Source organism: Pollachius pollachius, assembly GCF_949987615.1.
Source record: "Pollachius pollachius genome assembly, chromosome: 1".
NCBI lineage: Eukaryota > Metazoa > Chordata > Actinopteri > Gadiformes > Gadidae > Pollachius > Pollachius pollachius.
This window is the reverse complement of record NC_136934.1, coordinates 44,247,007-44,259,109: the sequence shown is the minus strand read 5'-3', so window position 1 is coordinate 44,259,109 and position 12,103 is coordinate 44,247,007. Positions and strand designations below refer to the sequence as shown.

General features: G+C 47.1%; 2 protein-coding genes across 2 annotated transcripts in view; one reads left to right on the top strand and one right to left on the bottom strand.

Annotated features, from left to right (window-relative positions):
• Positions 1-1,685: 1,685 nt before the first annotated feature.
• Positions 1,686-5,205, top strand: LOC307090219 (gonadotropin-releasing hormone II receptor-like; the record flags this gene model as incomplete). The annotated part of the gene is made up of 4 exons (XM_079756793.1): positions 1,686-1,700; positions 2,173-2,649; positions 4,139-4,340; positions 4,808-5,205. The coding sequence occupies 4 exons, from the start codon at positions 1,686-1,688 to the stop codon at positions 5,203-5,205; spliced, it is 1,092 nt and encodes a 363-aa protein (XP_079612919.1).
• Positions 5,206-8,547: 3,342 nt separating this feature from the next.
• Positions 8,548-12,103, bottom strand: part of LOC307077011 (immunoglobulin superfamily DCC subclass member 3-like) — a 15,880-nt gene continuing 12,324 nt past the window's right edge. Inside the window, exons 13-15 of the mRNA XM_079738250.1 lie at positions 11,950-12,058; positions 10,680-10,788; positions 8,548-10,394 (exon numbers count right to left, since the gene is read on the bottom strand). Of these exons, the coding sequence (XP_079594376.1) occupies positions 10,290-10,394; positions 10,680-10,788; positions 11,950-12,058 (323 nt within the window). The 3' untranslated portion in view covers positions 8,548-10,289. The remainder of the gene's footprint in view (positions 10,395-10,679; positions 10,789-11,949; positions 12,059-12,103) is intronic.

The window sequence follows — 12,103 nt, the reverse complement described above, 5'->3', positions numbered from 1 at the left end:
GCTTCCCGTTTTCTTGTACAGGTCATGGTTGGACGTCTTATTAGACCAAAGGATCTGGCGTATTCGTCGGAGGCATCCATTATGGGACACTTCCATGCTGCTCCTGTCTGTTTTGAAAACTCGCCAGCCCTCTGAACCGTACAGCAGAACAGACTTTACATTGCTGTTCTATAGGAGCTTCTTCGTTTTAAGGCTGTATGGTTTGGTGTAGAGTGGGTGATTGGTTTTTAATGATGGTGTTCGATGCTCTGCTCACCTCATTATCAAGTTAATATTGAACCGCCTTTCTCACACTGTTGTCACATCCTGCCCCCCCCCCCCCCCCCCCATCCTCCCTCTCTAGGTGTTTGTGTGTTTCGAACGTATGACGCCTGCACCAATTAAACCTGTCGCAGGTCGAGTGAGCCAGAGGCCGCCAGTTCCTCCCGTAACATATCGATCTTTCATTAATTTGATTAATTTAATGTGATCGTTTAGAATTATTATAAATAATCATTTTTAAATAAGTATTTATTATTTTCATTTACTACTGCATTCTTCGTTGTTTTTTTCATAATTCAACTGTGACATAATCTATCGCTTTGAGCAATATATTTAGGTAAAGCCATTAGTAGGAAAAGTGTGTGTGTGTGTGTGTGTGTGTGTGTGTGTGTGTTGGTGTGTGTGTGTTTGTGCATGCTTGTGTCTTTTGTACAGTCTATATGTCAGTGCCTGTGTGTACCAGTATGTGTGTGTGTGTGTGTGTGTGTGTGTGTGTGTGTTGGTGTGTGTGTGTTTGTGCATGCTTGTGTCTTTTGTACAGTCTATTATGTCAGTGCCTGTGTGTACCAGTATGTGTGTGTGTGTGTGTGTGTGTGTGTGTGTCTGTGTGTGTCTGTGGGTTGTTCTTGTTTTCTTTGCCTTCTAACTGACCAACAATCTTATCTCTTCCACCTTCTGTTTACTTTGCTTTTCATGTGTCTACCTGTCTGTATTCTGTCTGTCGTGTACCTGTCTGTCTGTCTGATTGCCTGTCTGTCTACCACGGTCTGTCCACCTGTGTTTGGAGTTAGGATTGTGGTTAGGGAACCAATCTAGGGACACATGTCAGCATAATCTATAAATACTTTAATGCAATGCATTACCCCCTGTGATGTTGGTCTCCTTGTAGTCTGCTACCACTAACCCCATGACGTGCCTCCTTCTATGTAGCCTATGCAGATGTATGTAGACATCAATTACATAGTCTATGATTTATAGACCATCCATGGGGATGGTCTTTGTTGCCTTAATTCAATGAAAGAAGGTAACTATGGTAACTCATAGGTTTTCATTAGATCCTTCACCTGCTACCCGCACCGTGACGCACCGATCACTACGTCACCGAGCGTGGTTCTATAAATTGCATATTGTCCACAAACTGTTTCGAACTCTGATGTCCGAGTAGTGGACGGCGCATGCGGGTCTCGGCTCCAATCATCATTTTTCTAATAGCCTATCGCTGATGTAGCGGATCTGGTTTCCCCGGTAACCCGCATAGTCAGCACCCGCAGCCCGGGACAGCTCCCTCCTCTTAAAACAGCTGGATACAGAAACTAACAGCAGGATACAGGTACAAACAGCTGGATGCCGAGACAAAGACGATATTCACGGCACGGCGTCCAAGGAAAAGGCATGTCGACTTCATCCCGTCACACATCGCAACTATGAATGTTGCCGAAGTGCGGTTTTATTTTAGCACTGGAGCAGAAATTTAGAAGGTGAGAAATTCTCCAAATATCGAACAGCCCATCCCGCTCTTTCTCTAATCTGTCCATCTAGCCATCCACCTAGCCATCCATCGATCTGCATCTGCATTCACTTTCCGATACTTTGATGTGTGGAGTAAAACGTGGTTGACGTTTCTATCCGTGACACATTCCTTGCGTCAGTTCATAACGTTGCTAAGATTGGTGTCTGCGTCGTGTCCCTGAATAAGGTGTCCCTTAGTATTGTCCCTGTATTGTTGGTTATCATAGCGATTACTTTTTTCATAAGATCAGTCACAGGTATTACGTGTTACTACTATCTGGTACTAGATGGTACTAATATGATGTTAAATATATTGTGTGACAACAGTAACAGGTAGAAGATGGTACTAGAATGCTGATGAATATTTAATGTCATCTTTATGGAATGTGTTGCGTTTTTCAGATGGATTCAGTGAACTCCTCCCACCCGCCCCCTCCGGCTGAATGGGCCACGCCCACCTTCACCCGAGCTGCGCAGGTCAGGGTCGGCGCCACGTTGGTCCTCTTCATCTTCGCTGCCTGCAGCAACCTGGCCCTGTTGATCAGTGTGTGGCGGGGCCGTGGCCGTCGCTTGGCCTCTCACCTGCGCCCGCTCATCATGAGCCTGGCGTCGGCTGACCTGATGATGACCTTCGTGGTGATGCCGCTGGACGCCGTGTGGAACGTGACGGTGCAGTGGCGCGGCGGCGACGTGCTGTGCAGGCTGCTGTCCTTCCTCAAGCTGTTCGCCATGCAGTCGTCCGCCTCCATCCTGGTGGTCATCAGCCTGGACCGCCAGCACGCCATCCTACACCCCCTGGACTCCCTCAGCGCCCACCACCGCAACCGGCGCATGCTGGGCCTCGCCTGGAGCCTGAGCTTACTGCTGGCCTCGCCACAGGTAACAACATAACACACGGGTAGCACCAGGTGACAGCACAGGTAACCCTACAGGTCACACCAGGGGACAGCACAGGTAACACTACAGGTCACAACAGGGGACAGCACGGGTAACACTACAGGTCATACTAGGAAACACTACAGGTCACACCAGGTAACAGCACAGGTAACACTACAGGTCACACCAGGGGACAGCACAGGTAACACTACAGGTCACAACAGGGGACAGCACGGGTAACACTACAGGTCACACCAGGGGACAGCACAGGTAACACTACAGGTCACAACAGGGGACAGCACGGGTAACACTACAGGTCACACCAGGGGACAGCACAGGTAACACTACAGGTCACACCAGGGGACAGCACGGGTAACACTACAGGTCACACCAGGGGACAGCACAGGTAACACTACAGGTCACAACAGGTGACAGCAACAAGCAACACTACAGGAAACAATACAGGTAACACGCTGTTAACATTACAGATAACAGTACAGGTAACACGCTGTTAACATTACAGATAACAGTACAGGTGTCATTACAAATACCATTACATATAACATTATAGGGGATACCAGGTAACAGCACAGGCCACACTACAGGTTATCCTCGAGGGAACATCTATATAACACCTCAGGTAACACCTCAGGTAATACTACAGGTGACACTACAGGTAACACTACAGATGGCACTTGTAACACCAGACAATACTACAGGTAACATCAGATTACACCAGAGATGGCAATACGAGTCATCCAAGGTGGAACTTCAATACAAGTCACACTACAGGAAACACCAGGTGATACCATATAACACTACACCACAGGTAAGCCTACTGGTGTTCTACTGGTGGTCTATATACACAGTAGTGCTGTTACTGCAGACACAGTGTTTGCGACTGTTATTGCAACACTGTGTATATGTTGTTCTGATAGTTTACTCTTGTAACTTGTCAACCAACATCATGCCAACCGTTAATTAACTTTTAGGGATAGATGTGTGTGTGTGTGTGTGTGGGTGTGTGTGTGTGTGTGTGTGTGTGTGTGTGTGTGTGTGTTTGTGTGAGTGAGAGTAAATTAAAATCCCTAGAAGAATGTGCTTTTCTCATGGGACTGAAGATTAGATGTTTGTACACCTCCTGTTGCTAGCCCCAGCTTATACCAGCACAGTGCTTTAATGATAGATGTGAACAATGCTAGGAATGCAGTTTAAAGGAAAGAGAAGTAGTAGTGAAGTAATAGAAAAAATGTGACTTCTCTTTTAAAGTATTTGAATGCATAGTTACTGTAGAGCCAAAGGAAGACCACTTTGTTTGAGGCTAACATGGCATGTCTTGTGATATTAGATTTATAACATATTAGAGACATAACATTTAATGTGTTACTAGCTATATAACATGTTATGTGATACTGAACCTATGACATGTTATGTGATGGTAGAGAGGGTAGCAAATTGAACTTTAAGACCATAAAACGTTTTTTTCCTCCAGCTGTTTATATTCGGGGCACTGAAGGCTGAAGGAGTGGACTTCACGCAGTGTGTTACGCACGGCAGCTTCCCCCAGCGCTGGCAGGAGACCCTCTACAACATGTTCCACTTCGTTACGCTGTACGTCGTCCCCCTGCTGGTCATGGCCTGCTGCTACTCCCGAATCCTCCTCCACATCAACCGACAACACCAGCAGAACAAGGGTAGCGCACACAAGCACATGCACGCACACACACACACACACACGCACACACAGACACACACACTCACACACACACTCACACAGACACACACAGACACACACAGACACACACACACACACACAATCACACAGATACACAGACACTCACTGACACACACACTGATACGCACACACACGCACAAGCACGAGAACACACGCGCACACACTGAAATGCTGACTGGGTAACATTTTGGTAATGTTTGGTAATGTATAGGTAGATTATGACTACTTGATAATTATGGGTAATTTATTGGTAATGAATGGGTAATGTATGGGTAATGTAACTGTCATGTTTGGTAATGTATGATAATAGGCCGGGGTAATGCATGGTAACAATGGTAATGATGGCACCGTGAGGGTATGCATGGCAATGTACAGTATCATATGGTAATGTATGGTGCTAAATAAGTATGTTGTTTGTGTCGGCAGCCGGAGAGTCATACCTGAGGCGCAGCGGAACAGACATGATCCCCAAGGCTCGGATGAAGACCCTGAAGATGACCATCATCATCGTGATGTCCTTCATTGTGTGCTGGACTCCGTACTACCTCCTGGGCATCTGGTACTGGTTCCAGCCCCAGATGCTGGCGGTGACACCAGAGTACGTCCACCACGGCCTGTTTGTGTTCGGAAACCTCAACACCTGCTGCGACCCCATCATCTACGGCTTCTACACGCCCTCCTTCAGGGCCGACCTGACCGCCTGCTGCTGCCCCGCCCCCAGGGACCTCGGAGCCTCCCCCCGGTCTCTGGACCGCCTCTCCGCCCGACAGCAACCCCACAGCGGGGAGCCCGACTCGGACCCAGCCAGCGCCCACCACACATAGGGCCCCTGGGCGGGGGGGCCCTAGGAAACACGGTCGAGTCCTCCTCTTGGACTTCAGAGGCATGGCGACCTCCGAGGGTGTGTTTTTTTTTTTTTTTACCCCCAATGCTCGATGGGAGACGTGGTCACCCGAGCGCGGAGCACCAGCAGTAGCACGACACAGTGGCCGTGAAAGGTTCAGGCCAGCTGGGTCTGAGTCCGTATCCTTAAAGGGAACACCGGCTGTGGATGATCCGGCCAATCAAAAGCATCAGACGATATCAGGCGGATAAATGCCTGATGATGAAGTCGTAAAAATCGTTATCACACTTCCTGTTAGGACACGCTGATGTATCCTCGGTCCCTGAGACGATTCAAACTCTGATGGAGATTCTTGTTGAGCATTTGATTATTGGAACAATGGAGATCGAGGAAAACATCTGGGGTTTTAGCAGGAAGCACAAACACAAAGTAGGTGGTCTATTTTACTAGACAGCCATATATCTTGATCACTAGATGAATTCAAACCCAATTACCCTTATACTGTTCTACCTCTAATGAACCTGTAAACACACCTTCAGCGGAATGTATATGAATTATGATGTCCAAAATATACCCTAATGTCCTGTCTCTGCATTCACTGTCTAACCCCTAGCTGCTCCTTAATAAACTGTCTCCGTAGTTACTGTCTAACCCCATACCTGCACCTTAATGGTCAAGCGGTAAGGTTGAGGGTATAAGAGGGTTAGGGATAAGGGTAAGGGGTAAGTGTAATGGTTGGAGCTTGGATTAAACCAAAGCCTCTGAGGTTTGTTTTATCATGCTTTGAATAACAGTGCAAGTATACAACAAGTATACAAAATGTCTATTTGCCAATTGTTAAACTGCATCTGGAAGGGTAGCAATAAGGGATTATCATCCCTGCTCTTTAAAGGCACATTTTGACTTTAATTTCAACCTTCATGGTATTAAGTGTCCTCTTGGTTACCCTGTATCTGCTGCCGTCCACTAGTGAATATGAGCAGTAGGAAGGGGGGACAGGGTTAGGGTGAGGGTGAGCCAAACCCTAACCCTTTCAGGCTGCCGTTTGTGTTTTGTATTTCCACAGAATATTAGATTCTTCATGTGAATAAATATCAGATTAGTCAGCAATACCTAAAAGAAAGAGCTGTCTTTCAGCGCTGGTGTTTGTTGTGATCTGTTTTTAACATCATGAGGAATCAAATAAAGGTATCTATCCTGTTCATCGTTACATATGCATATATACAGTTATATATTTGTGCATGGCAGTAGTATATATGAACATACATATACATATATACAAATGATTTGTTGTATACCGCTCTATATGGTATTTGCATGGGGGTGCATCAAAATGATTATAGTGAAGGTTGTTCAATTTACCCTGTAAACACCCGTATTGTCATATCAACACTGTGAACAGCTGTATTGATTGATTAGCCCTGTAAACACCTATTGTATTGATTGGTACTATTGAAGTCTATGCATTGATAAATATAATCTTTTAGAATTGAGATGGGTGTGGCACAGATGAACAAATCACATATTCCAGATATAACTATATTAAAAGATTGTTCTGTTCTGTTCAGGTATATAGGTACTATTTGAACCAGATACAACTATATTAATCAGATTATTATGTACCGTTCAGATACAACTACATTATGGAATGATTGTGTATGCCTCAGAGTTTCTTTGTAATAATAAACTGTATGATCACACAGGTGTATCTGTCTTTGCTTCATAGAATTAGGTTGATCCCTGTCTAAAGGGCTACTCAGAGAACCTATTCCTGAGGAAAATAACATAAATATATGATGAGATGAGGTCACATCTCTTCTACTCCCTTCTTCCTTGGAACTGCTGCATACAACATGGCCACACAGCAGGTCTGTGACACAAATAGACCTGTGCAATGCTCATTTTTACAATGCCTTGCATAACTTGGGAGAATATATTGTCGATTTTGTTTCCTCCTTTACAAATGTACCCAACATAGCTCAACATCAACAACAACAACCCTTGAGGTGGATCTCTTTCTTCTTTAAGTGTCTAGTTTCCATGGTGACCTGTTGGCCTCTGATGTCGCTCTATAAATAGAACATGGGATAGATTCGGTATCTTAACAGGATCATGCTATTGGGGTCTAGAGTTGGTCTGTTAGTGTGTCTATATGAACTTCTGTCCTTCTGTCCTTATGTCTGTGTGTGTGTGTGTGTCTGTCTGTCGGTTTGTGTGTAGGTCTAGCAAGGGAAAGGACAAGGAGTCAACTACATTGTTTTATTTGGTTTGCAGGTATCAGAACATCAGATGGAAGAACAGAGATCACCAGAAACACGTGGTGAACATGAAGAAGTCTAGAAGGACATCATGTGTTTTCTATCTTGGAGAGAGACAATGCAGTCCGTTCATTTCAGATGTTAGGAGAAAAATAAGAATCCATTTTTCTGATAATATACAAATTGTTTAGTTTTATTTGTAATGGAATTATTTCCGAAGCAAAACATCTGTGTCTGTGTCTGTGTCAATCAATCTTTGACTGACCCTAGTCTTCTTGAAACCATCTTAAAGCTTTGGGCAATCCTCCCAGTGATGTTTAAAGAAAAGAAGAAAGAGAAAATAATATTCATAACGGTAAAGCATTTTCTCATTGGTCCGAGCCATGGTTCAGTATATCATTCTACTTTTTCACTTTCTAAACTAAATATTTTTGTAAAAAGCAAGAGGTAAGCTTTGTTTCTGACCTGAATAACAGCATCAGAACATGTGTAACACCAGAACTTCAGCATTCAATAGTGTAGAATATGGCTTCAAAACAATCCTTATGGCTTATTAAATATGGCAAGTAAACATATATTTTTATGGCTGTTGCTCCCATATGCAGACGTTATAGGTTATAAAGGTGATTTACCTTACCCGATGCAGAAAACACAGTTTCACATCTTCTAACTACAAAATTCATCACAGGGTCAACAAACTATAGAATAGCATGTTAAAGAAGCTCTTATTTTGGCAGCATACTCCTTTCACATCTGACAGGTATAATGGTAAAAAAAAAAAAAAAAAAACTAAATAACTGACAAAGTTATTTCTAATATATTTTACAATTACTTGTTTGGAACCACAATGAAGGGTGTGAATCTCTGTCTGTATTTTAACAAAGGTTTTGGTTAACTTATTGGTTGGGCTACTATTTGGTTTGGAGACTATTGTGTGGTCTAGTAAACTGTTTAATTGGGCTTGATAAAGAACAGTGTTCTGTTCTTGCTAACTAACTAGGTTAGTTAGCAAGAACCTTGCTAACTAACTAGCAAGGTTCTTGCTAACTAACTATTTGGTCTGGTTTACTTATGGTCAGTATTGAGTGGCCTGGTTAACTAACTGTGTGTTTTGGTTGGCCTGGTTAACTAATGGTGTATAATGGTTGGTCTAGTTAACTGTTAAACTAAGGGTCTGAGTTAGCAAATAGTTTGTATTGGTTGGTCTAGTTATCATGTTCATGCATGACAAGACAAGGACCCCACCGGTGGGCCCCATCTAACTACAAACAAACACGCGCAATCCAAAGTAAAATCCCTCATCATACTGGGCTTCTATATCAAAGAGTATAAAAATTAATCTGACATTTGGTTCTTGTGTTTCCTACAGGTCAAGATACACGTATTTGGCAGACTTCACTACTTCTAGGGAGTTCTCTTCATAATATGTGAAAATACAGAATTATCCTCAAGTCAAAAAGAGATCAAAATCTGTCCCGTGGGAAGAAGGAGAGGACTGTTCACCCCGACACCTCAACACTTACAGCCTGCACAAAACACTTTTCATCTTTGGATATCTTTCTAAATAGATCTACAGAGAGGCAGTTCTGTAAACGTAGAGATACTTTTTGTTCAAATCATTTTTTTTAAAAGAAAATTAAAATGGTGTGTCATAGAAAAATCATGTCTCTGTGAAGCTCAACAGGCCAGAGGTATTCTTTAGCGTAGCGGCAGAAAGCTTCTAGAACATTCCAGAGAACTGGAACAGGTGAAGAGGAAGGGACTTGGACATCCTGTTTCCTGCCCCCTGTGTCGAGGACCTCGATCCTCAGGTCGGTCCACGTAATAAGACCTCATTCACAAACATTGGGACCCTGATGCTAAACAATACTCCTTTACCAGAAGCAGAATGTTCCAGAACCAGTCCAGAAGGTCTGGGTAGTGAGGCACAACACACCATGACCCCCTCGGCTTCCCCGTCAGGCCCGGGGAAGAGGAGGAGGAAGAGGCGCAGCAGCAACAACATTCACAGTCTCAGGGCTCCTGTATTACCCCACAGGAGGTGGGCTGTTGACACGGACAAAGGCATTACATACATTAGAACAGGGGCATCAGACAGCCCTTTTGGTTGGGGGTTGGCTTGCTTTTCCAGCAGCTCGAGGCAAAGTGGTTCCTTGTGTAACTGAGGCGTCTGTGGCCAAGCTGAGGTAGCTATCTTTGGAGCTAAAGAGTTCTGTGGGGAGGAAGGAGGAGGGAGGAGGGGGGGTTGCCTCTGCTTCGCCTCCTGCTGTCAGGACTCAGTCAAACATTGGAGGCCATGTCGGTGGCTAAGGCTTGTCGTTCATGAAGGGCGTGTCGGAGCAGAGCTGTAACTTTGGCACCATCCCTCGCTGGGAGGCTCTCTGCTCGGACAGCCGCAAGGCCGCTGGGACGAAGCGTTTGGCAGAATATAAAAGTGGGCATCGTTGGTGAAAATCATAAAGAGTGAGTTTGTGTGAGGTGTTGAATCAGCACACAGGGATACACAGACAGCACAGTCCCTTTAGGAGACTTTAGGGAAATGCGTGTTCTGTAACAGGTAGCTTGGTTCCAAAACAATGAAGAGGCAACTCCTTGAGCTGAAGTCAAAGCAAAGGGACATCTTCATAGTGACTCTTCACTTCTAAAACATATCTCAAGTTCTTGGACAGCCCTGTGCTGCGACTCTAAGGGGGTAATGCTTTGGTTTGCAGGACAGGCGAGGAAGCAGAGACCAAGAGACAGGGCGTGGGGTAAGGGTGAGGGTATGGGTAAGGGGAAAGGCTGAGGGTTAGGGAGAGCTTGTGTGTTAGCCAGTGCCTGTGCCGGAGCGGCAGGGGGGTGGTTCCTCCACCAGGACCTGGCAGGGCGGAGGAGGGTTCTCCACCGCTGGAGCAGGGGTGGGGTCACGTCCCTGTGGGTGGGCAATCGGACGTTAATACAACGACAATGTCTTTGTGTTTGTGTGGTAGTGTGTGTGTGTGCATGTGTGCATGTGTGTGAGAGTGTGTGTGTGTGTGAGTGAGTGAGTGAGTGAGTGAGTGAGTGAGTGAGTGAGTGAGTGAGTGAGTGAGTGAGTGAGTGTGTGTGTGTGCGTGTGTGTGTGTGTGTGTGCGTGTGTGTGTGTGTGTGTGCATGTGTGTTTGAGTGTTGGTGTGTCAGTGTGTGTATGTTTGTTTCTAAACAAGGGGTAACTAACCTGAATCCTCAGCTCAATGGCTTCGGGACGACCCGGGGATGCTACGTCTTTAGGGGCCCTGGTTCCAACGGGGCCCCTAGGAAGGGTCCAGCGGTCCTGGGTCCCCTTTCTGCAGAGAAAACGGACGAAATCGTCCCAGAGTCCTAACCACTCTACTGGCCCCCTACTGCCCCTCTACTGGTCCTCTACTGGTCCTCTACTGGCCCCCTACTGGCCCTCTACTGGCCCTCTACTGGTCCTCTACTGGCCCCCTACTGGCCCTCTACTGGCCCCCTACTGGCCCTCTACTGGCCCTCTACTGGCCCTCTACTGGCCCTCTACTGGTCCTCTACTGGTCCTCTACTGGCCCTCTACTGGCACTCTACTGGTCCTCTACTGGCCCTCTACTGGCCCTCTACTGGCCCCCTACTGGCCCTCTACTGGCCCTCTACTGGTCCTCTACTGGCCCTCTACTGGTCCTCTACTGGTCCTCTACTGGTCCTCTACTGGCCCTCTACTGGCCCTCTACTGGTCCTCTACTGGCCCTCTACTGGCCCTCTACTGGCCCCCTACTGGTCCTCTACTGGCCCTCTACTGGCCCTCTACTGGCCCTCTACTGGCCCTCTACTGGTCCTCTACTGGCCCCCTACTGGCCCCCTACTGGTCCTCTACTGGCCCCCTACTGGCCCCCTACTGGCCCTCTACTGGCCCCCTACTGGCCCTCTACTGGCCCTCTACTGGCCCTCTACTGGTCCTCTACTGGCCCCCTACTGGTCCTCTACTGGCCCCCTACTGGCCCCCTACTGGTCCTCTACTGGCCCCCTACTGGCCCCCTACTGGTCCTCTACTGGCCCCCTACTGGCCCCCTACTGGTCCTCTACTGGCCCCCTACTGCCCCTCTACTGCCCCTCTACTGGCCCTCTACTGGCCCTCTACTGGCCCTCTACTGGCCCCCTACTGGCCCTCTACTGGTCCTCTACTGGCCCCCTACTGGCCCCCTACTGGTCCTCTACTGGCCCCCTACTGCCCCTCTACTGCCCCTCTACTGGCCCTCTACTGGCCCTCTACTGGCCCTCTACTGGCCCCCTACTGGCCCTCTACTGGCCCCCTACTGGCCCTCTACTGGCCCTCTACTGGCCCTCTACTGGCCCCCTACTGGCCCTCTACTGGCCCCCTACTGGCCCTCTACTGGCCCCCTACTGGCCCTCTACTGGCCCTCTACTGGCCCTCTACTGGGCCTCTACTGGCCCTCTACTGGCCCTCTACTGGTCCTCTACTGGCCTCTATTTACCTGTGTCTGTAGCCGAAGACGAGGAAGAGGAGGCAGCAGACGATGCAGGCCAGGCTGATGTGGACGCCGATGAGCAGGCTGGAGCCGTGGTGATCCTCACAGTTGCACCCTGCACACACACACACACACACACACACAGGAACACACAGAGGTT